The sequence below is a fragment of the Podarcis pityusensis genome, assembly GCF_964106645.2.
Source record: "Podarcis pityusensis genome assembly, chromosome: 3".
NCBI classification, from domain to species: domain Eukaryota; kingdom Metazoa; phylum Chordata; class Lepidosauria; order Squamata; family Lacertidae; genus Podarcis; species Podarcis pityusensis.
In genome coordinates this window covers 28211725-28239288 of record NC_138026.1, presented here as the reverse complement: position 1 = coordinate 28239288, position 27564 = coordinate 28211725, and the positions used below count along the sequence as shown (strand labels likewise).

General features: G+C 42.6%; 3 protein-coding genes and 1 long non-coding RNA gene across 12 annotated transcripts in view; 2 read left to right on the top strand and 2 right to left on the bottom strand.

Moving 5' to 3' along the window:
- MBOAT2 (membrane bound glycerophospholipid O-acyltransferase 2) overlaps positions 1–11062 on the top strand; it is a 73134-nt gene extending 62072 nt beyond the window's left edge. For both annotated transcript variants that reach the window (XM_080999179.1, XM_080999180.1), the window contains exons 10-13: positions 827–891; positions 1237–1369; positions 3355–3506; positions 4446–11062. In XM_080999179.1, coding sequence (XP_080855305.1) covers positions 827–891; positions 1237–1369; positions 3355–3506; positions 4446–4710 — 615 coding nt within the window. In that variant the 3' untranslated portion in view covers positions 4711–11062. The remainder of the gene's footprint in view (positions 1–826; positions 892–1236; positions 1370–3354; positions 3507–4445) is intronic.
- ASAP2 (ArfGAP with SH3 domain, ankyrin repeat and PH domain 2) overlaps positions 1–27564 on the bottom strand; it is a 505514-nt gene that overhangs the window by 219647 nt on the left and 258303 nt on the right. The window lies entirely within an intron of this gene.
- Positions 12598–18258, bottom strand: LOC308473789. Its single transcript, XR_013984322.1, has 3 exons — positions 18094–18258; positions 14804–14917; positions 12598–12984 (listed from the first exon to the last, which is right to left on the bottom strand). It is a non-coding gene; the product is annotated as an uncharacterized lncRNA (long non-coding RNA).
- KIDINS220 (kinase D interacting substrate 220) overlaps positions 19858–27564 on the top strand; it is a 66478-nt gene continuing 58771 nt past the window's right edge. For 6 of the 8 annotated variants that reach the window (XM_080998908.1, XM_080998907.1, XM_080998905.1 and 3 more), the window contains exon 1: positions 19858–20050. The gene's annotated coding sequence lies outside the window, so the exon portion shown is untranslated. Of the gene's footprint in view, positions 20051–20153; positions 20289–27564 lie in introns of those variants that run through there. The other 2 variants (XM_080998906.1, XM_080998902.1) reach the window with 2 other exon arrangements.

Genomic DNA, 27564 nt, shown 5'->3' with positions numbered 1-27564 from the left:
TGTGAAAGGGGCACACTTGGCAACCCATCCCCACTGTGAGTCATGAAATGCTCCTGGTATAATGAGCGCACCTTCGACAGTGTAGCCTCTTCATCTCTGTTTCCATATGGTGGAGCCAGTCAGTGTATTATGCGACATGTCTAGGTGATTGTCAGCCACAACATTTTGAAACGCAGCCAAGATGGCTCAAAGTAGATTATACTTTTGTCCCCACCCTTGAAAGAAACCTTTTTCGTTTGCCCATCAATACATATTGCATAATACATACCTCCTTCTTCTTCTGCGATCACTCGTAGCCAAGTAAGGTTGTAACTAATACATATCAATACATACTGCATAAGGGATGCGGGTGGCGCTGTGGTCTACACCACTGAGCCTCTTCGGCTTGCCAATCAGAAGGTCAGCAGTTCGAATCCCCACAACGGGATGAGCTCCCGTTGCTCTGTCCCAGCTCCTGCCAACATAGCAGTTCGAAAGCATGCCAGTGCAAGTAGATAAATAGGTACTGCTGCGGCAGGAAGGTGAATGGTGTTTCCATGCACTCTGGTTTCTGTCACAGTGTCCCGTTGCGCCAGAAGTGGTTTAGTCATGCTGGCCACATGACCTGGAAAGCTGTCTGTGGACAAACACTGGCTCACTCGGCCTGAAAGCGAGATGAGTGCAGCAACCCCATAATCACCTGTGGCTGGACTTAACCGTCCAGGGGTTCTTTACCTTTTTACTTTATCTTATTTCATAATAATATGATCTCTTTTAAACCCTAAGTAATGACATAATGATTACCTCTGCTTTACAGAAATACAATAACGGTGTGTTAATTTTACAGTTCTCAACAAGTTTCAAGATGTTTCTTGATAACTGGAATATCCAGACAGCTCTTTGGCTGAAAAGGTACTATCTGTTATCTATTTTTTTTCTTATAAGCCTGTCGTAAAAAGAGTCATGTTATGCCATTCCTAAGATGCCAAAAGCACCAGACACATTGTTTACTGGCCTTGGCGAATGCAGGAGAAAATGGGTGGCCTTTGACTAAAACCTTGTCTCCTAAGAGACATTTTATCAGATGATTTGTGTGTTCATTGGGGGCTGGGACTCAGCGCACAGAGTCCCTTCTAAGTTTGAAACTGCCAATGATAAATACATTAAGTTATTTCTGCTAGGCTTTTTTTTTTTTTTTTTTTGCTGAGCTTCACTTCCTCCTGTTTTTAATAAATGTATTTTTCCTTGGATTTTTAGAGTATGTTATGAACGGGCCTCCTTCAGTCCAACAATACAAACCTTTATCTTGTCAGCCATTTGGCATGGGGTATATCCAGGATATTATTTAACATTCTTAACAGGAGTACTAATGACAATGGCAGCACGAACTGTAAGTACCGCTGCCTCTCTGCTCTTGCCAAAGAATTGTGCGGATTCAATGCGGCTCTTAACGTTTACATTCAAAACCTTAAATTTGTAGGAGGGAGGAAAATAATCTGCTTTTTTAAAAAAAGGCATTTTGTAGTCCACTTCCATATTTTTGACTGAATTAACCAACCAAAGCACCAGTGTCTGAGTAATATAAGTGAATAATTGTGTGGTGCTTCTTCAAACTTGAAGTGGCAGAACATGGAAATTATTACTCTGTTTCCATCATTGTAGAGGAAAAGCATCAATGAATGACTAATTCAGGATGACCTTGAGCCTCTTTGGCGGTTGCCAGATGGTTGCCTCACCTTCTTTAATGATAGAACAGTTGCTGGGAGTAATGTTTGGAACAATTTATTTGACAAAGGTCAGCTAGAATGTATGTCTTTATCAGCAACTGCGCATGACATTGATGCATTTAATGCATTCAACATCTAGTCAACCCCTCTCCTGGGAGATGGTGGTAATCAGGATTGGAACCCTGGCAGACAGGAAAGGGACATTTAACCCTTTCTGTCTGATGTATTACAGTATTTTAATATTTTTTTGGAAGCCGCCCAGAGTGGCTGGGGAAGCCCAGCCATATGGGCGGGGTATAAATAATAAATTATTATTATTATTATTATTATTATTATTATTATTCTCCCCACAAACTGTGACCCCAAGCTACTGCTTCTCCATGAAGAGAACACATTTAAAATAACATCCAGTGGGCAGTCTTGTCAGGATTGGTTTTGGGGATATAATTAGTCCTGAAAGGACTAGGGAATAGGAGCTTTGGGAAACTGGCAATAAAACTACCAGAGGGTTGCCAAGTCATAAGCAATCACAGTGGGTCACTTAATAAGAACAGCTCTTCCATAAATTAAAAACATCCAGAGTCAAAGCCAGAGATGCTTGTGTAAAGCTGGGAGCATAGTGCAGGAAGATGGGAAACTGAGGAGGTGGTAGGTGAAGAAATTTGAATGTCTGTTCCCAGCAAGAGACAGTAACAAGCAGACAAATGCACTGTTTTTACCTATTCCAGAAAGAGGCCAAGAACTGATCAGGAAATTTATTACAGCCAGCTAGGGGTGGGGCGGTGGCGCTCACCTGACGTCTGGCCACCCATGTTACTTACTGCATACTGGGATAGAGGGGAGGAGGGGTGAGGTCAGTGCTGTGAAACATGCCTGCAGCAGTGCTGGATTGGCTCCACTGGTGCATTTGCATGGCCCCGCCCCCTGCTTTCGCCCTTTCCATCCTGGCATGCGGTAGCGATGCTGGTTGACTGGAGGTCAAGCGAGCACCGCCGTCCCACCCTGCTATTGGCGGCTAGAGCAGAAAACCTAGAAGATTCTCTATTTGAGGGTCACTTCACAGCCATTCATCACATCCTATATGATTCAATCTCAATAAAAATTGAAGGATTTTACTAGAACGCAAACAATAATATTAGAAAATGGGAAGATGACAAAGTCAATGTAATGTCATTTTAATACAGATACAGTGGTTCCTTGGTTTGCAACTGTTTCGGATTACAACCATTTTGGATTACAACCACGTCAAACCCAGAAGTGCGTGTCCCTTTTTTTGGATTACAACCCCCCCTTTTTTTTTGGATTACAACCCACTTTTTTTTTTTGAGGCTCCATTGGCGAAAGCGCGCCTTGGGTTACAACCTGTTTTGGTTTACAACCAGACCTCTGGAACGGATTATGGTTGTAAACCAAGGTACCACTGTATGTATATTTTAATTTTAAAAAATACCACCTAGCAGGGGCCACATTACAGCTTTCAATGTTATGAAAACCTTATTGGATCAATAGGTAATCAAGATCAACACTGTTTGCTTTCTGTATTTTGGCTACATCTAGATGTAGCTTCTTGTAACTTCTGATGACTACCTATTCTGTGATGACGATCCTGGTTCTCCTACTAATTATTTCCTCTCTTCTTTTGGTTTAGATTAGAAAGAACATTAGGCACTACTTTATTGACTCCCCAGCCATTAAATTATGTTATGATATCATGACATGGATGATGACTCAAGTAGCAATAAGTTACACGGTGGTCCCATTTGTACTTCTCTCCGTAAAACCATCATACCTGTTTTACAGGTGAGTTGACACTTTGTGTTTTTAAAAAAGATTTAAATGGCGAGTGGAATTATTCAGGGGTTCTCTCTCCCTGCCCCCGAAAGCTGAACAAGTAGTAATCTAGTCTTCAACTCCATTTGCAGAGAATTTCATGTGATACTTGATTCTTGGTTGAGGGATTGGGCAGATGGGCGAGGGAAGGTTATGGAGTTAAAGTAGAAAATCTGAACCCAGGTGTGTTGAACAAGAAGCACCCAGTGGCCATCATCCACTTTTTTTTGACAAGTTTCTTAAGAAGGTGATGGTCATCCAGGTACCATCACATGCTTGGAAGAAGCCTATTATCTGGACCCATTCCAGTCGGATTTCAGGCCTGGGTATGGCACTCAAACTGCCTTGGCCGCCCTGTTCCAGTGAGCTTTGTTGGAAGAGGGACAAGGGAACTGCAGTCTTGTTTGTTGCCCTCCAGCTCTCAGAAGCTTTCAATACTGTTGACCATGGTACCCTTCTGCAGTGGCTCTGGGGGGCTGGGAGATGGGGGACACTGTGTCCACAGTGATTTCGCTGCTGCCTCAGAGGCTGATTTCAGAGATTAGCAATGGAGGGACCTTAGGAGCTAACTTACAGGGTTCCCCAAGCTTTTTGACACCCTGATAGGACAGAACATTGGGGAAGTGTAACGAATCCAGAGAAGATGGAGGTTCTGAGTGTGGGAGGTTCTCAAGTCCAGGAAGTTGGGGGGCTGCCAGTTCTGGATGGGGTTGCATTCCCCTAGAAGGAACAGATGCTTAGCTTGGAATAATCCTTGATCCTTCTATGCTGCTTAAGGTCTTGGTGCTTAGTATAGCAGGCCTTCTAACAAGTAGGTCAGTGTTTATAGCTTTGTCACAAAACACTCCCTAGTTCAATTTGACTTAATATGGTTTCCTCCCCTATTTTTCATTATTTTTATTTGCTTAGTTCCTGTTACTTCTGCCTCCACATAGCCTGCATTTTAGTACTGTTGATATCTCCATTGAAAAGAACTCAAAAAGGAAATAAAGAGCAAGAAAGCATCCAGCCCTCTTGGTCCAAAAAGCAGGGTCAACCTGGAGGAGGAGGAGGAGGAGGAAGAGATGATGAAGAAGAAGAAAAAGGCGTCATGGGACATAACAGTTACTCCACGGCAAATAATTTCAATCAGAAAAGAGAAATCACCTGCAGAAATACAACACTGAAGCAATGATTAGGAGATGCTATGATGGATATATTTTATATTTCGAAACCCGTTTATAGCACCTTTTAAAAGGGGTTGTTGTATTTGCCTGGAAAAGATGGGTTAGTAAGGAAAGAATGCTATATATCCCTAGGGAATATTGAATACACTAGTAAGAATGGAAACAAAGCAAATTAACCTCTCCCGTGCCATGTTCCTGTGGATCACGCCTTATGTGAAAATATTACCATTATTTCAATGGGCACTCAGGACTTGCAGCATATGTCCATTGGGTCATAGGTGTGCCCCTTTGCTGAATGTATGTTGCGCATCTCAAGGCACTTACGGGGATGGTGGGTCATTGTGTCAATTCAGAGTAACAGAAGGAAAATACCTTTAACAAGCAAATGCCTTGCCTTAAACCCTCTATCTACTGAAATAATGTTTCTAAGTGGTATTTTCATAATATGTGGGAAGCATAGTTCAAATATGGGGGTTTTTTTGGGGGGAAACAGAGAAATGGAAGTAGAAAGTCAATTATAGCGTCTGATAAGAAGGAATTGCAATAAGCATCTCAGTATTTGGAGGGTTTTCTTAGTATATCGAATTCATGCAGTTCAGGACTGCAAACATTGCCAATGCAGAAGTGGTTCATTTGATCAACACTCATTATAAGAACTCTTGGCAAATTTCTTTTTTAAAATCAAAATTCACCCTTTTCAGGGTGAAATGCTCTAGTTTTATGGGTTCTTTTCTTTTTTGCTCTATCAGTATATATGAGTTTTGCAACTAGATACAAAATGGCAGCCATATTAAGACACTCACAGAGTTTCTGTTAAAGCCACAACTTTCCAGTGAAACTCATCCTTTTTTGTCATGTAGAAATAAGAGTGACCTTAAGATAAAGTCACTTGGAAATTTTGTCAGAGATGTAAAAAAATAATTAAAAAAATAGTGTGAGAAAGTGCTTATGATATAAGTATAGCCAGATTATATTATGGTTATAATTCAGTTTATATTAAACAAAGAGTGAAATTGTTAAATAGGTATTGTCTAGCTCATCTTTGACATTATATATCCTGTAACACTGGAGAACCTGTGATTTAGGAAATCCCTAAACCAGGATTTCATTCATGGAGGGTCATACTGTACTTTTTGATAAAATATTCCCAACTGTTCTGTTCTCTAACAATTTTATTTTGAAACTATATCAAAGTTGATAAATATTAATCACTTTCTGGTGAACATTAACAACTGCTAAAGAATTGAAGTACTAAAGGGCTATAATTTTTATTTTTCTTCTTTGCACACCATTTTCTTCGTCTTTAGTAAATGGGAACCATTTTAACATTTAAAATGTAAAGGAAGTGCCACAGCAAAAGTAATGAAGATCAGAATTGTTTCTAAAACAATTTTATTATTTCCAATAATATTGTATCTCAGTAATAGGAACCTGTGGCCCTTCAGATCTTGTCGAACTACAACTCCCACCAGCCATTTGCTATGCTGGCTGGGACAGATGATAGATGCAGTCCTCTAGATGTTGTTGGACTCCCAAGTTCCTCATCCCTCCCCTAATACAGTATATAGCAGCTGACTGAATATTTTAAGTGAGCAGAGAAAGGTAAAATTAGCTCTTTGCTGTTAGGGATGTAGAAAACAAATGCATTTTCCACATGTAGAAATCTCAAAGCATCTTAATCCGCACAGATTCATGTTAAAATCAAGAGTAAGAAATAGGATATATTTCTTGTTTAGAGTGTTCCACTTCTTTTCATGGTCTGCCTCCATGATATCCCGGGATAGTTAGAGGCAGGTGCATTCTGTCTAAGGAAACTGCAAACTAACGCATGTTGTTGATCTCATTGTTAGAACGGAAACGCAGAATGGAATATGTATTTGAAGATCAGGGCTTTCACGCTGACTTGTGTCATGGAAATGAATATTAGCGTTAGAATAAATAAACTTGTAATATCTTTGGAAATTGTGCTAACACACAGCATTATTCCATTATCATTATACTAAAGAAATGCGTAGAGAGAAGTTGCAAGGGAAGAGTTCCATATATTGCTGATGGGAGTTCAACACAAGAGAGGTGGCTTTTTGTGTTTCTGAGTGTGTGCACATACCATAGGATCTCTGTCAGGGGAGGTAGGGTAATCTAGTAACAGGAGGCTGGAAATCGTTCCCCCATCCCCAACATTGTTCATAGAATTGTCGAGTTGAAGGGGACTCCAAAGGTCATCTAGTCCAACCCACTACAATGCAGGGATCTCAAGTGGATCATACATGACGTGTGGCCATCCAACCTCTGCTTAAAAACCTCCAGGGAAGGAGAGTCCACCACCTCTTGTGGGAGTCTGTTCCACTGTCAAACAACTCTTGCTGTCGGAAAATTCTTCCTGATGTTTAGTCGGAATCTCCTTTCTTTTAACTTGAAGCCATTGGTTCAGGTCCTAGCCTCCAGAGTAGGAGAAATCAGGCTTGCTCCATCTTCCATGTGACAGCCCTTTAAATATTTGATATCTCCTCTCAATCTCCTCTTATCCAGGCTCAACATATGCCCAACATCCTCAACCGTTCTTCATAAGACTTGGTTTCCAGACCCTTGATCATCTTGGTTACCCTCCTATGCACAAATTCCAGTTTGTCATTATCCTTCTTAAATTGTGGCACCCAGAACTGGACACAGGTGTGGTCTGACCAGGGCAGAATAGAGTGGTACTATTACTTCACTTGATCTGGACACTGTATTTCTGTTGGTACCGCCTAGAATAGCATTAGCCTTTTTTTGCCGCTGCACCACACTGTTGACTCAAGTGGAATGCTTTATTTTTCCCTAACAAATGGTAGCTGTTTACTTAAATGGGGAAAAATAAAGGGATGTATTCTTAATGTAGGAGGGATGTAGGAGTTGACCCCCACCTCACCCTGGCTAATCTCAGAGTTTGAGTTGGGGGCAAGCGTATTCACCAGCTGTGTCCAAAATGGCAGCCCATTCTTCCCTCCCAGTATTCAGTGGGAACCTGCTTAGTCCATCTTGCTTAGTCCATTCTGACTCCTGTTTCTATACATTAAGCGAAAGGTGAGTCTAGTTTAAAGGTTGGGGGTTAACCTAACTTTCCCACAAACACATACACATTGAGAAGCCAGTGTGGTGTAGTGGTTAGGGTGTTTGACTAGGACCTGGGAGAAAAGGGTTCGAATTCCTACTTAGCCATGAAGTTCATTCAGTGATCTTGGGCCAGTCACCCTCTCTTAGACTAACCTAACCTACCTCACAGAGTTGTTCTGATGATGATAATAATATGGAGAGGGGGAGAGCCATGTATGCCACTTTGAGCTCCTTGGAGGAAAGGTGGGATTTTTATAAAAGCATAAATAAATAAAGTAGGTGGCCTGATCCTGCCCATAGCAATAGCAGTGGCCTCAGTTGGAACTAGAATAGTGAATGGGCACAGGATCAAAGGTTCTTCTATCCATATCTTACTCATCTGTCCACCTGCTTTTCCCAACCAACTCTGACTCCAAGGACCTGAGAAGGAAGTGTGGAATGTATTCCATCCACACCAAGCCAAAAGTTGCACTGAGGATAGACGGAAGTGGAAAGGATTAATTCCTTAAAATCCAGTTGTCTTCTCCACTGCCTATTAACATAATACTATGATGCTATTCGGATTATTGCATGAATATTATAGTTGCATAATATCTACATTGATAGACACTTGCAAATAATATATTTTTGACATCATACATTTGCAAACATGGATATAAAGTTCTGTCCTGTGATGCAAAAAGAAAAAAGAAAAAGGTTTAGTGCTTACGACTACTCATATGCACACATACCTAGAAGTAATCTTATTGAATGCCGTGGGATTCCAACATGCATTGAGTTGCGCAGTGAATACACAACTGATTCTCTGCTTCATTATATCTAGTCCTATACTAGATTGAAAATTCAGCTCAAGATAAGCAATTAATTGTATGACTCTCTAGTTCTTTCAACTGTAAACAAAATACATTCTTAGATGCACATGAATTAGGCTTCATTATAGCCGCAGTTGGTTCAAACTAACAGTGCAAACTAACCGATACATATCTACTCAAAAGTAAGTTGGTTGAGTTTAATGGATTATTCCCACGTAGGCAGTAAAGGATTATAGCCTTATTCTCAATCAAAGTAATGAGATTAAAGTTAATCAGGACTTGTGGCTTATATGTTGCATTCATTTCGGTGAGAAACACTCTTTACTCCCACTGGATTGGAACCAGGAATTAGAAAAAAACACACCATTTGTCTAATTCTAAGTGAGTTGATATTTTCAAATAGTGATTTCAGCCAGAGGAAATCACTGCAAAGTCTTAGTATTCCAAATCAGCCTTTAACTTCTAATTGCCACTCCATAAATTAAGTTAGGATTCATCTGAACCTAATTTATACATGTCTCCATTGGCTAAACATAACTTACTATTATTGCCTGCCTTCTTTTTATATAAAGTGCATTTACAAATTTGCATTCTGAAGTCAATTCTGACTGCTTGCAATTTAACATGAACCTGACTTGTCCTAACAGCTACCCGTGACTCTTAAACATTTCCATATATTCTTAAAGGAATATACTGACACAACAGCTCCATAGTCGTCAGAGTTTTAGCTTTAAAGGTAGGATATCTTAAAAGCCTTGGCATCCAACTGAAATTTGACACTTGTAAGTTGTTTAAGGGGTAACTGTCACTTTTGCAAAGGATATTTTGCTTTTGATGATGCATTTTGTAGTACATTGTTTTGAGAAACGTCGCATTTGAACATTGCTCTTTAAAGAAATGATTTGTCAAAAGACCAGAATCCAATCACCCAATCAGTTCCTTTAATAATAAAATGGTTAGGCTAGGATCCAAAGAGCCACATGCTCTTCCTACTGTTGGGCCTTGTACCCCTCCCCAAAAACACAATCTTAAAAGTTGGGGACTTCTGAAAAAGCATAGGAACCTAGTAGGCTGCCTTGTATCAATACTATTTGACCATCAATCTTAATATCATCTACTGTGACTAGTACCAACTTGCAAGGGGGTTGGGTAGAGATCCTCCATATGTCCTTTGCAAGATCCTTTTAATGGGATTAGCCCTGGAGTTTTCCAAATGCAAATCAGTGAGGCATGGTTCCTCATTCAGTTTGGTACAAAGAGCCGTAGTGCCATGGGGGAAATCAGGACACGCAGATCAGTGCTTTTCTGCATGGGGTGCCTGGACCTGGCCTCATCTTTTAAGGTGCCACCAAACGCTTTGTTTTTGCTAATGTAGACTAACATGGCTACTTTACTGGAATCCTGTCCTAGTTACTCAAGCATAAGTGCCATTGACGTCCATAGGGCTACCCATGCATAGCAGGTGCCAGGACCGCCTATGTTGTATGGCTGAAGCTCTCATCTCTTGGATGTTGTCAGGCTGTGTGACATTGAAGTGGACTTTGGCTTTTGTGAGCTGGAGCTAACAATATTGGGATGGTGGTAGCCTGTTGCCCCACCTTGGCAAGAGCAGTAGCTACATAGTACCATCCTTCGTTAGATGACTGGCCTCAAAGGTTTCTAAGCCGTTGTCTTAAAAGTTGAGCCATTTCCCATGCTATTAATTGGTTCTGGTAGGTTTTTGCTCTCGTTCCTGCTAAGGTTATACGAAACTACGTGTGGTCTCAAGGCTCACACTTTGAAGCCTGGCATTAAGCAAACACACACACTTCAGATTTAATATTTGCAGTTTCTTTCTCTTTTGTTTTTATTTTGGATGACGTTCACTGCAAATATTCATTCAGCCACTGATGTCTACTATATCTGGGCAACCTGCTGTGTGAGCAACAATAGAGTATTGGAATCCTTTTCCAAAGGAAGAAGTTGGTTGCTTTCAGACGAGTGGCTGTTTTTTGAAACCCTGAAACAGTGAGCTGCATCCAATCTTGCCTGAGCAGATTTCTAATGGTGCAGTGGGACTTTCTCGCTCCCATCTTCCCACAGAATCCCGAGAATTCTCTCTGGGAGATCAGGGGACCCTCGGGAAAGGCCTGAGATGGGATGGGATGGAAAGTTGCAGTGGGATGTTGAATTTTGTGCCAGCTGCCTCCCAATTTTAGGCAACCCCTCTCCTCTTGCTAGATCTCAGGCCTTGTCTGAGGGCCCCTCTTCGCAGAAGAGGCTTTTTAGAGGGGGCTGTGGTGGAATAGAAGGGACGGGAAAGTGCTGTTGCGCAAGCACATTTCCACTTGTGCGACTTTCCGTACCACTTCCTGATACTTTAACCCTGGTATGTGACTTCGATCCTGGACCCACTTGAAAATACTGGAAGCTCTCTTTCTACCCTTTTATTCAGCCCCACTGTCCTGCCCGTCTGGGGGAAAAAACTGCTGTTACTTTTGGCATTTACTCAGGTGAGCCTCTTTGGCTTCATCGTCTGGTTCGCTGTTGCTACAAGACACGTCGGGCTCATTTGGGCTCTTGTATTCCCACTTAACATGCGAGATGTGCTGCCTCCACCCGTAGATGACTCAGAACTTCGTTTAGCTGTGCATATCAGCACTTAGACCAGAAAAGGTTTTATAAAAGGAGCATTTGCCTACACTTTTTGTTGTTGTCGTTGCCTTGAATGTATTTTGTCAGGTTCTTAATGTTTAATGACGGTCTCATTTCATACCTTTGTTTTCAATGTTCATTGATTTTGACTCTCTTTGAAGTCTTTGGATGTGTCTTACAGTGGCAAAAATGTCATGCAAATACAGTAGTATGTAGAGAGTTATTCTTGAAACAGACCTCAAGCGGATGCTAGCTCAGAGAGAAATTTCTATATGTGTATTGAAAGGAAACTAGCACCCCGATTCATGATAATTAAAATAATATAAAATTATTCAATATAGGAATATAAATATGAAATTTAGCTATTTCTTACCTGGCCACATATTGAAGGGGTCTATTCTTAGCTCAATGCAGAGATAGTTATGCTCCCCTCCCTCCTCAGATAATCTGCTTTTTGAGATGAGAATATGCTTCAAAAGTGGATAGTTGCAGTATTTCCTCAATTTGCCTTCCCTGATTCAAAATATAAAGGCATTGCCCATGAGTTTCATTTTTATTATTCCAATATATATATATAAATATATTTTTTAAAAATTGTTATTTTTCAACAGATCCATAAAATTAGGTCTTGGTGTATGGTAATTTAAAATACCACTGTGTTAGTTTACACTGTGATGTGATATTTTAATAATTACTTATTTCTAGTTTTGTCTCAAGAGATGCTACGTACAAGTAGCAGACTGCTATGTTTTAAAAGGTGTTTTTAACTTGCCTATAAATGTTTTTCTAATTTGTGTCTTTCAAATCTGATTAAACAGTAGTTTAAAAAAAAGAGAGGCCTGGGATTGTTTTTCTCCATCTGTTTGGTGCTGTTTAACTTACACAATGCGATGCATTTAAAAACAACTGTTTTATCCCTTCACTTGATGAGAGGAGTCACTGCAAAAAGACGCAAACAACCCCAACTTCTACAGCAGACCTACAATTCACTTACTGAACAGTGTGCAGTGTGTTTTGAAACATACCAGGAGCAATGTGACTTTATAAATGAAATATGGAGATTTAATAGAATCTGGTCTGTCTGGAGCCTGTTCAAACATTACTTTTTACAAATGCAAGTGAAGTTATGTTACTCCCTTATCTGCAAATAGGGGAAACAATGTTATGAAAACTGGTAGCATATGAGTCTGGCAGCTCTTTCGTCCAGATTATCCTTTTTTTTAGTGGTTATCTCTTTCCATGCATTTGGAAACATTGCTTTCTGTAGCACGAATACAGATGCACAGTAGATTTGGTTCCCAATACGTTTTGAAGAAACACTGTCTCCAAATCCAGCTGGTTGCACATAATGGGACTTTGAGATTACAAAAAGCCAGACTCTGACCAAAATTTTACTCCGTGGTGAGAGAGACTCCATTTCTGATAGTAGTGCTCTGAATTTTTTTTCAGAGGCTGACAACTCTGCACTTGCATGTCCAAAACTCGAGCCAGTTCTGATCCAGAATCGAAAGAAATGGGATTAAAAGACAGGCTATCTATGTCTGTTGCAGACTTCCAGAGAAGTTGTTTGATTGGAGTTGCACTAGGGGGCACTGTTGATCTCTTATCAGAATGCAGGGCAGGAGCAGTGGGCAGAAGCAACCTCTTAAGAAGAATCATTGAAATGGAAAATTACTTTGGAAATGGTGAGATGTGGGGATAAGGGTCAAAGACACGTCTCTCGAGAAGCAGCTGACAACAAAGCTGCAAAACAATACAATTAAAAAACACACAACACTGGGAGGAATTCAGCATCACACACTTCCAATTGTTCCATTCATACAAGCATTTCTGTTTGCCTGGAGGAATGATTCCCCTCTGCCTGCCATGTGGTTTTCTGGGGAGTCTCCAGACCCTTCCCCACCCCAAGGAGAAAAAGTCCTGCTGTGCCACTTCCTAGTACAACTACTTAACTTGAATCCAACTCGCTTTCATGGCATAGCTGTCAACTTACAGATTTGAAAATAAGGGACCAGCAGCCAAAATAAGGGACCTGCAGCCTCACCTGTTCCAGGCACTCCAGTCTTCCTGTCCTCCTGCAGTCTGGTCAAACTCATGCTGGGTAGCTTCAAGAACACTGTCCAACCAACTTTGTAACCAGAGGTTCAACTGAATAGAATCTGAATCACATGCACCATAAGGCCTATGCAGCCTCAACTTAAGATGGCTCCCCGGCCTGGCTTTGCACTGCAAAGTTTGCAGCAGCACGTGCAACAAAATGGCGTCCAGCATTCAAAAACCCCCTCAGCTTGCATTAACTAGCCGCACACAAGGCATGCACGCTCCACCCCCCAGTCATTCTTAGACTTCTTATTGGGTGAGCAACACAGCCAAGCAACACAGTTGGAACCTCCCTCCTCCCTGGCCGGCAGGGAGGGAGGGAGAGGAGCTGCTTCCTTTGAAATTTAAGGGACATCATTTAAGGGACATTTAAGGGACATCCATCAATAAGGGACAGCAGCGGGACATGGCGCTGGAATAAGGGACTGTCCCTTCAAATAAGGGACACTTGACAGCTATGTTTCATGGGTCAGCGGAAACCAGACAGCACCCAATCAGGGGTGGAGTTAGCCGCTCCGTCACCTGGGGGCGGGGCCATGGGGTGGGGCGAGCGTCCCAGGGGCGAGGCAAGCACCCAAGAGGGTGGAGCGAGCCACCCATGGGTTGCTTCCTGGCCGGTGGGGGTAGGGGGAGGAAGTTGTGCTGCTCTGCCAGCAGCCTTCCTCCCTTCCCTCTTCCTTTCGACAGCTTGGGGGAGGTTCCCACCCCCAGGAAGCAGCCCAGGACCGGGGGGGGGCAAGCCTCCTCAAGCTGTCAAAACGAAGGGGTGAAGGGCGCCAGCAAGGTGGCGCAGCTCTGCCCATTCCCCCGACGGCTAGGAGTAGGCTTGGGAGTCGCAGGCAGGTGGCGCGCCAAGTGTCACCCCCCTCCGTAAGGACACTCAGGGTGGGCCGCCCCCACCTGCCCCCTTCCTCCGCTCCTGCACCCAATAGTGACCCAATGTGGCTGATATTGGGAGAGGTACTGTTTTAGGTGGGATGAGGGTGGTGCTGTGGGTTAAACCACAGAGCCTAGGACTTGCTGATCAGAAGGTCGGCGGTTCGAATCCCCGCGATGGGGTGAGCTCCCGTTGCTCGGTCCCTGCTCCTGCCAACCTAGCAGTTCGAAAGCACGTCAAAGTGCAAGTAGATAAATAGGTACCGCTCTGGTGGGAAGGTAAACGGCATTTCTGTGCGCTGCTCTCGTTCGCCAGAAGCGGCTTAGTCATGCTGGCCACATGACCTGGAAGCTGTATGCCGGCTCCTTTGGCCAGTAAAGCGAGATGAGCGCCGCAACCCCAGAGTCGGCCACGACTGGACCTAATGGTCAGGGGTCCCTTTACCTTTACCTACTGTTTTAGGTGCTATTCTCTTTCCCAAGCTACTTAAAGTATATGAAAGTGTTGGGAGCCATCACCCTGGAATTTTTGTTACGGATTCCTCTCTCGCCACTACACCTGATAAAAGAAAGAAAAAGTGTATACCTTTTAGATATATGAGCGATTTCTTTTAACATTCAAACTGGAACCTTCATCCGTTTCCTGCACTCTAGTTCCATTCCTGACAAAGTAAGACTGCAGTCGGCAAAAACACTTGTTCTGAAAAACCAAGTTAGTATTTTAAAGCACTGATAAAATCCAGTCTGTCTTTGTTAAACAAACAAGAGGCTAACCATAGCCCTGAACCTCTAATGAAAGGTGGGAAAGGAAAATTTGAAACAATGCAGCGTTTTCACAAAACACAGCATTCCAGAAATTTCACTGCAAAAGAAGCTGCCTTATATTAAGTCACACCACTGACCCATCTAACTGATTATTGTTGACACTGACAGGCAGCAGCCAGGAATTGAACCTGGAGCTTTGTGCCTGCAAAGCAGGTTACCCACTACGGAGCTACAGTCTTCCCCCTAAGTCCCAACACATCTTCATCGAGGTTTGTCAAACAGAACTACAAAACAAGAAACTAAGAACAAGGTCACACGTTACAAAATGAGACTGTAGTGCTTGCTTCTCAGTTGTCATAGAAACCTAGCAGTTCTCCCAGTAATTTGGGACTGAAAATGCTTAGAGAGTAACAATTGGCCTACTTGGCTTTTTTGTATTGGGATTAGAGCAAATGGCAGAAAGTTTTAATAGCTGGCATGATTATTCTCTGAAGCCAGTGCTTTTGCCTTCACAAATTATGTACACAGAAGCAGCGTGATATCTGGAGGGAGTTCATTGGGCCAAGGAATACAGTATGAGGACCTCCTGGATTTTCAGTGGAAAGCGAACCAGATGCTAATCCAGTGTGGTTCCAACAGAGCTGTGTCAGACTCCGTTTGTAGTTTACTTTGCTTAGCTTAAATGAAGGATGAGGATTCTGCGGCCCTTGGGTAAACACTACAACACTCATTATGCTTGACCACTGACAGTGGCCTGGGGCTGATGGGAGTTGTAGTCCAGCAATATCTGGAGGACCACAGGTTCCCCCACTTCTGGTGTATGAGGAGCTTGGAGCTACACATTAGCAATATTTACTTGTCCATTGTCTTTTGTTGTGGACCAAAAGGAGAAAAAAAAAAGAGCTGTGTAGGCAATGCTGAGAGAAACTAGGCACAGAAGGGCTTAATGAAGGAAGTTGTCCTTATCCCCCCCCCCCCATTTCTACCGCCAACAAAACAACAAGTGCTCTAGACTGTTTACGAAGAGCACAAAACATAAAAAACCCCATAACACACACAAAAGTAACACAAAAGAATGGGAGAAACTAGGAAGAGCCAACACTACAGCAGAAATAAAACGCTATGCTGAAAGTTTTTTGGGGGGGAGGGAGTGTTGTGGTGATGGAGCAGCAGTGGTAAATAGGGAGACAAATGAATCGCTAGGGGCAGAGATTTCCATACCATAGATTCCACACAGTGCTGGTTGGTGCTCATTGGGGCTGGTAGGGCAGAAGACAGAAAGCCCACAGTAGGTAGATGCAGAGCCCACTAAACCTTGTTTTGCCTCCTATCTTCTCTTTGCTGAGTTCGCCAACAAGCAACATGGAGAAGAAGAAAGACACTCAATGACACTCCCTGAGCTGGATATGAGTAAGAAGCTAGGCAAGTTGGGGATGGCTGAAGGCAGACTGAAGTTGGTGGGATAGTGCCCCATTTACCCTACTGGTGCCAGCCTCTGTTGGTGCCACAACCAAAAAATACCTCCTGCTGTATCCCCACAAGCCAAACCTCAGGTGAGAAACATAATGAGGCATGAGGACGTCTTTAGATGACCTCATGAGGTATCTGTATGTCATTGTCACAAAGGTTTATGGGAATCGTGATATAGATGCATGGTCAGTTCAGCATCTTAAGGCATTTAAATATGCCTATTATAAGGCCTTGTCTGCATAAACTTGCTATCCTGACCTGATGGAAAGTTTAATTTGTCCTTGCCCCCACCACACCCCTCTGGTAACTCTATGTTCCTGTCAGAGAAGGATCAGGGTGCAAATCCCACACCCATTTTCTGGGGTATAAATCTCACTGGATTCAGTAGGATTTCCTTCTCAGTGGAGGGGTTGTTAATTGGCTGTAAGAATAATCCATCTCAGTCTAAACTTTCCTGCAACTGTAGGATCAAAAGGGGCGATGCTTGCAGGCCAATCCTTAGGAAGCCCAATTCAACACTGGATTGAGCTGTGACCAGTTCACTGCAAGGGTTAGGATATGAAGAGCACTTGGCAGCTAGCTTGTGTTCATCAGTGAACCGAATGCCCCATGAATTCAGGTTCCTTAGGCGTTTAAGAAGTGCATCTCCAATTGTGAAATCTGAATGGCAGGCTTTAGAGAATATGTCAGCTTTCTAAGTTTCCTGCCGTTCGCGTTAATCCTAATACATGAAAAGCCAAGCAAGCCAATTAGTCTTGAAGCATTTTCAGTCTATTCCTGGAAAAGAGCCGACAAAATAGTTGCTAGGTTTCTATGACAATTTAGCAATGCTTAGATTCAGGTTCATCTTGAAATGAATTCTAGGAAAGTCACATGACCTTAATCAACACCCTCTTTTATATTTGGCTGTTCGCCAGGTTGGAAGTCTTCCATTTCATGACATTTCCAGAATTCCATGCTTAGTAAAACAGCAACAATAACCTTGACCAAACTGGGCATCTATGCAGATGTGTGTAAAATTATCCCAATGTTCCTCACCTTTTTTTGGGAAGGGGGAGCCGTTTTCTTAAAGGATGCCCATTTATTCTTTTCCTCCCTTTAACCCACCCTTAAAGGCATTCTCTCCAGGTAGAGTTTAAAATAAACATCTGAAAATGCTTGCTACTGTGCTGGAAAGGGCATTATACCTGGGGAGTGCAGTTACAATTTCAAATTACTCACAGGAACTATTATTAGAGTTGTATATACCCTGCAGTCAGGCTCTTCCTACAACTTCTGATGGCAGCAATTAACTTTACTCTTCTCTTAACTTGTTCATAAACAGAGGACACTCCCTTCTGTAACTGTTTTATAATGTTTATGGGCTAGATTACTAGTTCCACAGGGCAGGGCAGGGTTAGTAAACCATATTTTTAAAAATAGACTAACCCTAACCACATTTACTGGCAAACAAGTGCCCCAGTGCAGAGCATAGGATGGTTTGATTTCAAAAGATTTAGGCATCCAAAGGTCTATGCCTCTCCTCGCTAAATTCTATACGCATAGACTCCAGGTTTAATCACATTTACTCGAGAGCAAAAAACCCCATCAAACTTAATGGGATTCCAGAATAAACCCAGTGAACATGATTGCACTGCTAACCTCTTGTTGAGTGTGCCTACAGGAAGGGCCGGCCTTCCAGAGGGCCTTCTTGGTAGTGGCTCCAACCCTGTGGATGTCAAGGAGATGAGTAACTATATAACTTTTAGAAGACATCTGAAGGCAGCCCTGTATAGGGAAGCTTTTTAAGGTTTAATGTTTCATTATGTTTTTTATATGTGCTGGAAGCTGCCCAGAGTGGGCTGGGGCAACCCAGTGAGATGGGCGGGGTACAAATAATAAATTATTATTATTATTCTATGAAGCGAAATGGGAATCAGCGCCTCCTGCCTCAACCACTTCCATGGGCGGAGTGCCCTGGCTCTTGCCGAACTTAGCTGCAGCCAAGGTGGCACCTTAAAGCATCGCCGCTCCGCTTCTCTGTGTGCTGGAGAGCCTCTGCCCAGTACCGGATTAAACCCTGTGGAGGTCCCTAGGCATTTGAAATCTTGGGGGTCCCCCCACACCCCCCTGCAAATTATCTCCTAATACTTGGTTGCAATTTTATTTCAAGACCAAATCAATATTATTTTGATCCATTGCCTCACAGAGTGGGACAGCACTGCATACAGTCATATGGCATAAACGTGTTATATGGGATATAGCTCTTAATGATAAATTAACATGTGCCGTTAAGGTAAGACGGGGAATGTGCAGGAGAAATTATTTCGATGAGATATGGAAGGTGTTTGCAGAATTTCTGCTGTTATAACAGGAAAGGGGTCAAACCATCGCATGAGGTGCTGAAATTTTGGGAGGTTGGCTAGTTACAATGGAATGGTCTCAGTCAGGGCAGGATTTAGATTTGACGAGGCCCTAAGCTACTGAAGGTAACGGGGCCCTTTATATGTCCAGCTGTCCTTCATCAACAACAAATTGTCGCTGTTTTTTGTGATGAATATATGGTAATTTATGGACCTAATAGGTATTGAAAGCCATTTGCACGTAACAAAATATGTATTTTATCAAAGTAATTGTTGACCTTATCTTATATTTTGGAAATGTACATCCAGTTTCCCCCTTTAAATTTTTTGACGGCTCCCAATAGAGTGGGGCCCTAAGCTATAGCTTGTTTAGCTTATATGTAAATCCGGCACTGGTCTCAGTGGTGGGGTGCACATTTTTTATTCTTATTTATTTATGATTATTACTTGGTCAAAATAAAATAATAAAAGGGGGGGGAGGACTTCCCGGAATATGTGTGTGTGTGTGTGTGTGTGTGTGTGTGTGTATATATATATATATATGCGTATGTGTGCTATAGATTTTGTTTCCTTTTTAACTCCCTCTTCACAACCAAGAGGTGTATAATATCAACGTGATAAAATAAAATAAGGAAGGAAGGTGCATAGCTGTCAACTTTTCCCTTTTCTTGCGAGGAATCCTATTCGGAATAAGGGAATTTCCATTAAAAAAAGGGAAACGTTGACAGCTATGGGGAGGTGCCACAGGGCTCTTTGTTGCACAGTAAACGGAGAGGTCGGGTCCCCGTCCCCCTGGAGCTCTTGACATGGGCGTAGCCTGGATTTTTGTTGGGGGGGGGGCGACAGAAACTCAGATTTGTATTGATTTAGAGAGGGGGGGCTTTGCCACCCCCATGACCCCGGACACGGGGATGCCGTGTTGTGGTTCAAGCAGACCCAGCCCAGCAGCGCTCAACCCCGAGCAGAGCGCGCCTCCTGCCCCCCCCCCCCTGCGTTCAATCTCGCCGCTCTCAGGCTCGCCCGCCTCAGCCCGAGAAGGAGGAGGAGGAGGAGGAGGAGGCGAGCCGCGCCCACGTGACCGCGCCGAGAACGGAGCGAGGGGCGGAGAAGGCAAGATGGCTGCCGCCGCTACTTGCGGGGAGTGGTGAAGGAGGAGGAGAAGCTCAAGACCCTCGCCGGGCTCTGAGGCGGCCCTGACGCTGCCACGACGACTCCCTTCGCCCTCTTCCTCCATCCAGGGTCTCCCGTTCTTGTTGGTAAGGAGAGTTTGATGGGCTAGGGGTCTCCGGGGAAGGGTGGTCGTGTGAACCTGTCAAAACAAAGGGAAGTGGAGCCGGCACCGCCCAGCATCCTCTTCCTCCCCCAAATCCCACCACCTCGCAGTCAGGCGGAGGAGCCATGGTGGAAGGCACAGAATAGCGGCGGTGGGGCTGGTTGTCGCTGCCCAGTTACAGTACTTTTGGAGGAGGACAGGTCGCTGCTTTAGCCTCTTCAGTATGTATTTCTTCCGCCCTCCCCCCCTTCCTCGATGACGTCCCCGAACGTGTGAATGTTTTGGACGCGCGTCTGGGTGGGTTCTTCTCTTCAGTCCCCGCTTGTTTGCGATGTCAGTCAAAACCCCGCGAGTTGGCGTTGTCTTGGGGGTGAGAAATTGTAGGACAAGGGGGTCGCTGTGTTAGGCTGAAATCCTGCACTCCTTTACTTGTACTCAGTGGGGTTTATTTCTTTACCTTTTCGCCCTTTTATTTCTTAGTAGATGTGCGTGTGGGTTGTGCTGTGTCACAGAAAACACACCCGTCTTTTGTGTGCCTGAAAGTCTAACCAGTGCTTTTTGGTGTATAAATCTCCCCGTTTAGCCTTTAAGGAGCCACTGTTTTTTCCTAGTGGGAATGAGTAATTGGTTTCCCCCTAAGGAAACAAAAGACAAGTAATCCCATCTACCATGGGATATTTTGTAAACCTGTGTAAAAGCAACAGTCTCAGATTTAACTCTCTCTCTGTGTGTGTCCTTGCATGCATACTCATAAGCAATACCTATTGATTTAAATGAGCCTTACTTCCAGGTAAGTTTATTTCATTGCTGCTTTATTGTAGCCTTGTCAGCCTTACAGATTTTGGTGCAGTACGTGAAGGACATCTTGAAGCTTATTGTCAAAGGAGACGCTGTCTAAGCATGGTTGATGGCTGAATTTTGTTAGCATTGTTATCTTAACATTTTTTTAAAAATCAGAGAATAGAATTCATACTATTGGCTGTGTGCTAGGTGCTGTGCAGACACAGTGTCTAGTTGATTTGTAGTTTAAGAAATGCAAGAATGAAAGTGAATGGAGAAATGGCTGGAAGCCTTCCAGGTTTTATATGTGCCCTAAGAACAGAATGGCTTTTTTAAAAGAACATGAAAAAGTGGAATTTCAAAAACAGCACATGGTAGGTATGAGCAATAATGGTTGCCAGCTCCAGTTAAGTATGTGGTGTCTGAATGGTATTACAGTATTCGTGTGAGTGGGTGGAAGGATATATTGTGATCAAAAATATTATCACTGATTGTGATTATAGTAATTCCTTTATTTTTAACTTTTATTTTCATTCAGTTAGCTATTTCTTTCATTTTCTTGTAACAGGAGAATAACGAGAATATTTACTGAATTACAGTTGTAGAGGAATTAATGTGTTGAGGGGTGGGGAATCCAAGAAAAGGGAAGCAACAGTGTTCTATAAGAATTTGTGAAAACAAATGATTAAGAATGAAGAGTAGCATTAATTATTTTGAAAGTGGTGAACCTGCTTATTATTTCTATATTTGACTGGGGAATCATTATATAGGGTTTTCTGAGATGAATACATCCAGTGTTTAAAATCTAAATGTTCCTGAGGTTATTAATAATTATGCAGTGTTTTTAACTGTCTGGTGTTGGCCTCTTCATATTCACTTATTTATACAGTGGTACCTCAGGTTACATACGCTTCAGGTTACAGACTCCGCTAACCCAGAAATAGTACCTCGGGTTAAGAACTTTGCTTCAGGATGAAGAACAGAAATCACGTGGCGGGGGCGTGGCAGCAGCGGGAGGCCCCATTAGCTAAAGTGGTACCTCAGATTAAGAACAGTTTCAGGTTAAGAATGGACCTCCGGAACGAATTAAGTATGTAACCAGAGGTACCACTCTACATATCTGAAGAATTTTTATCCTTCTCTGACCAAAAAAGATCCCCAGAGTAGCTGTTCCCTAATGAGATGTGCCTGGTGCTAAAATTAATATTTTTTTGGCTTTAGGCGAAGACTTTTCTCTCCTCCTAGGCATTTGACACTTAACCTGCTGGGTGTTTAAATTGGTCTGTCTTCTGCTAGTTATGAGATGTTGCTTTTAGAATTGTGTTGACAAAGTGGTTGGTTGTTGTTGTGTCTGTTTTTAATTCTTGTATATTGGGTTTTTTATATCAGGTGGCTATGAAATAGTATAAATAATAAATAATAATTAGAGATCAAAAGGGAGACAGTCCTTGTCCTCAGACTTACAGTCCAAAACAGGGGAGGGCTGGAGGGGAGGAGGAAAAAGTCAACCCAGGCCCTAGGTATTAGTTACAAACTCATAGAACAAACAGCTCGGATTGGAACTATTTTGGAGAGATGACAAGCCAAAGGTTTCTGCTCTCTGAGTTGGGCTAATAGTGGCCCTGCTTTCACTCCCTCTCCTATAGTCCGATGAAATAGCTTTTGCCAGGTAACAATTCATGGAGGGAGGAATATAACTGAATGCATTACAAATGATTGTGTTGTACCTGTCTAGTGTTCTTACTAATGACACCTGTTGTGTGTGTGTGCTAGGTCTGTTTGTAGCCTTGCAGATCAGTGAGTGATTGTGTACATCATGGATAGGAAAACTAAGGCCTGGGGGCCAGATCTGGCCCAATCACCTTCTAAATCCGACCCGCGCACGGTCTGGGAATCAATGTGCATTTACATGAGTAGAATGTGCCCTTTTATTTAAAATGCATCTCTGGGTTATTTGTAGGGCCTGCCTGGTGTTTTTACATCAGTAGAATGTGCCCTTTTATTTAAAATGCATCTCTGGGTTATTTGTGGTATTTATTTTAAGTATTTCTAAACCACCCAATAACAGTTTCTCTGAGCCAGTGGTGTAACTTAGTTAGTAGACAGTCAAGTAGTGTAGAAGAAGAAGAAGAAGAGTTTGGATTTGATATCCTGCTTTATCACTACCCGAAGGAGTCTCAAAGCGGCTAACAATCTCCTTTTCCCTTCCTCCCCCACAACAAACACTCTGTGAGGTGAGTGGGGCTGAGAGACTTCAAAGAAGTGTGACTAGCCCAAGGTCACCCAGCAGCTGCATGTGGAGGAGCGGGGACGCGAACCCGGTTCACCAGATTACGAGTCTACCGCTCTTAACCACTACACCACACTGTAGAAATGAATTTCATGGAAGATGGAAATGGGCATGGCACATGCTGGCCCACCCCACCTCCTTGTGTAGATCAGAGTTTGAACATGGAGAGAAAAGGCTTAACCTCTCTCCCCACTCTTGCATATAGGGCCTGAATGTGGAAATACTCAAGTTATGGTAAGTGTGTGGCCTCTCCTGTGTTTCCTACAGTGTTTGACTAACTGTCCAGGACATCTAAGGCAGTTTTAATATGTTCATATTGGGTAGTCTGAATATACTACTGCTGGGTGAAGCTGCCATCATGGTCTTGATATTGATATATCACCCAAGCCTAGTACTAGATATCCTAATGAATAAAGAAATTAACACCTTAGAAATGTGTTTCATAGAGTGCATTTCCTCTTTTTGAGCTATGTATAAGTGTTGCTAACACAGGAGAAGAATTGGAATTGGGGGGGGGGGGACAAATGAGTGTTCCCGCCATTACAGGTTTGGGATTTCTGTTGAGGGAGGCGCTGATTTAAGCTTTGGGTGTGAAAACTATCTGCTGCTGCTGCAAATCATCCTAGATAGGACAAAATCAGATGATGCTTTGACTTATGGTAAGACTTTGTCATCAAGCAATGATAGGAAAATTATGAGCTTTCTCCTAGTCAGAAGCAGAAATCCTAACAATAGCACTTCCTTTTGAACTATGACACACACACACACACACACACACACACACTGACCCATCATCCGCAAATCCTAATGAAGAGCATGTACAACACCTCTTTGTGAACCCTGCTAAAACGTCCTTAGCATTCCTGAAGCTTCTGGGGTGGTGTGATGGCACTAATGGTTTGAAAATTGGAGATAAGTATCCATTCTGCATATTGCAGAGAGATGACTGCAGAATCTGCAGTTGGATCTGATAGATTGTAAATGGATCTGAACAGCAGGTATCACCCAGGCCTAACTGGTATTGTCTGCCTCTATCCTAGACCTAGACCTAGTTTTTAGTTGTATTTCTGCAGGAATAGCTCTTGCTGTCTCATCCCTTGGCTGTGTCTGTAGTTGTTGGTATAACACTTATCCCTGTTTTCAGTCCATATATAGTTACTGATTTCTAATATTTTTGTACTTGGAAGTTTCAGTTGCTCTTTCAAAAAGTTTCTCTTAGTCTTTAAGGTGCAACAATACTGATTTTTGTTTTTGCTGCAATAGATTAACATGGCTACCCGTCTCGAAATGGTTAGAAATGAGTTTGTGTGGCCATGGTAGACGTTCATGTGTAGCATATGACTTGCAGTAATTGACAGATGGAAACACAACAGACCATAGTGCAGAAACTTACTTTGATGTGCAGCAGTATGTAACTCTTTTAAGAGTTTTCTAGGAAGTTGCATAGTAGACTGTTTACATGGCAATTTTTAGAAACTGTTAATTATGAATAAGGCAAGCAGAATATGGCAATTACTTGGAATAGCATGGTTAAGAAGTAAGTGTTACTGTTGAGAGCTATTATCTTTCAACCTTTTCCATCTGTCTTACGGCAAGTTAGATTACTGTGAAATTCTTCTCCTGTAAAGGGAGTACAATATGTAACCATGCCAAAATCTGTTCCATATTCTATTATTCCAAGCTTATAACAGACAGTATTAATATTTCACAAAGTTAATACAGTACAGTACTAAGATTCATTGTAAATTTGAAAGGAAATCTAGAATAACAAAGTGCAATCCTGTGTATATCTACTTGGAAGTCAGTCCCATTCATTTTAGTGGGACTTGCTTCCAGCCAGGTAAATGGGTATAGGACTGCAGTGTGAAACTATGACTTTCAAAAGCCTCCTCCATCTGAGTTACTGGAGGTGGGAAAATCCTGGTATTTAAGTTGGCTGATAAGTTTGGAAATATCTACAGTAGTACAAAAAACATTATAAAGTGCAGTATAGTCAAATCTGTATCCATATATGCAATCTTTTTATGTGAAAATTTGTCAAAAATACCTCCCCACCCACCCGCAACAAGTCCATAAAAGTAAGAGTCAAAAATTAACTTACTTCACCATTGCATATATGTGGCTGAGGGCAACATATGTTGATGACACTTCCTGCATTTACACTGTATGTGGGTTGCTTTTATGTGGAACTGTCTGCGGACAAATGCCAGCTCCCTCGGCCTGTAAAGCAAGATGAGCACCGCAACCCCAGAGTTGTCTGCGACTGGACTTAACTGTAAGGGATCCTTTACCTTTTTAAGGCAACATAAACATGCTGTAAATATTTTTTAAAAATTATTTTACTTCCCCCTTTTTATTTAAATGAAATTGGTACAGTGCTCTTGATATTACATAGGTTCAGCCTGTCTTGCAATTTATATTGAATCTCAGGCAGTTGTGAATGTTGCCATTTCAAAACATACATGCTGTGTGATATCACATACACATGATTCTTTCAGGAATTTGTTTTTGGCTTCACTGATGTGTTTGTGTTTTAATGGTGATTGCTTCCAGTTGCTTAGAATATTAACTTCATCACCATTGCCTTGTTACATTTTGTCTATTCTAGCAAGCCCCCATTACCATTGTACTGTACAACATTTTTTTGTGTGTATAATAGTGACTGGCCGCATGCCTCAGTGTCTGCAGCTGGAGAGGAGAAAAGTGCTAAGAGTAGTTGCCAAGACTAAATTACATGGTATGGAAGTAGAGAAAGAAAGCATCCTTGAAAGTCATTAATTTACTGCATGTTTACTCACCTGTTTGTTTCTTGTTCACCTCTTCCGTATGTTGATTTGGGCTGCCCCTTTCTCCATTCTGTCACTTTACTGGCTCTAGTCATTAGAACTAGTTTGGCTATCTCCTTGCTGCTGTTTGCAGAATCATTGTTTTATAGCCTGTTAGGGATAGGCACAGAAGGTATGATAATGGCATATGAGGGTTTGTTACATATCTCTAGTAATTGGGCCTATTCAAGTGGCTTTGCTTGTCCTTAAAAGTCGGAAAGGGTTGGAGGGTGGATTTGATCTAATTCTTGTACAGTTGAGTTGTACCTTGAAAGTCGAATGGAATCTGTTCCAAAAGTCTGTTTGACTTCCAAAACGTTCGGAAACGAGTGGACTTCCGGTCGGCGCCATCAGTTAATGGCGGATTTCCCTCCGAGCTCCGGAGGGGGTCTGCTTTACAAGTTCGGGTCCTGTCGCTACGGCGAAGCGAGGACCCTCAAAAATTACAGGCGCGGAAGCCTGTGAACAAGGAGGCTCGGTGGGCACCATCGCGCCCCCCCGAAATAGCAAGGGAGCCTTTTTAAAGGCTCCGGAACGGCAGCGGGGGGAGAAGCGGTGCTGAGAGCCGCTACCCAGCTTGTAAAGCGAAGCCGCATCGCCATAGCCGGAGAGCGCCGATTCCTTCCTGAAAATTGGACTACAAAGTAAAACCAGTGAGTAAGACTGAGACTTAATTGGGATTTACAATTATCTTTTTGAAATTTGGCTGAAAACGGGATTGGTTTAAAGTAAGGAAGTCAGCCTTTCCCGGACTGCATAAGGATAAAGCAAAGAAGGATTAAAAGCTGCAACCATTGAGAGATTGCAAAGAGCGAAGAGAACCAGACATAAACTGTGAATTTTCCCCCTTTTGGTAGGCAGGAGCAAAAGGGGGAGGAATTTGGGATTAGAACCTGCCAGAAAAAGATTTTAAAACTTTTTATCGCTGTGTCAAACACCCCTGAAACGGACTGCCGGGGCAAAGGAACCTGGAGAGAGAGAACTGTCAGTGAGCTGTCACTTGGATTGTTACATTGTTTCAAACTACTCAGCTCAGGAGAGATATTAAATTACTGGTTTGTTGAACTCTGAAAATATAAGAACTGTTACAATTGACTATTGGGAAACCTCAGGGGAATTTTTGACTGTAAGACATTTTGTTTAGTTTTGGAAACTTTTTTCCCCTAGAGGGCACTTTGATAACTGTTGCAAATTGGGCTGTAACTATTAAGGCAGTGGAAATTTCCCTTGAAAAACAACTAACAGCTGCGAGAGTGACCTTGGCTAGGCATGAGTGGTGCATCAGAAGAGACAACAACCAGGTCTGGGAGACAATACAAAGCAAAACCTTCACAGCGAAGAGTTTCAGTCCCAGGCATCCCAGTGGCACCAGCTGCAACTGGTCAGACAAGAACAACAATGTCATCAGATCCTGTAACACAAGCTTTGGTTAAAATAAATGAGTCTTTGGAATCTTTGACAAAGCAGGGGGCGGAAAATAGTAGAAAATTGACAGAACTCTCAATCAAACTTGATCAGAATACACAAAGTGTGAACGAATTAGGGAAAAGGGTGACATCTAATACAGAATCTATTAATAAAATATTAGAGGACTCTGCTAAT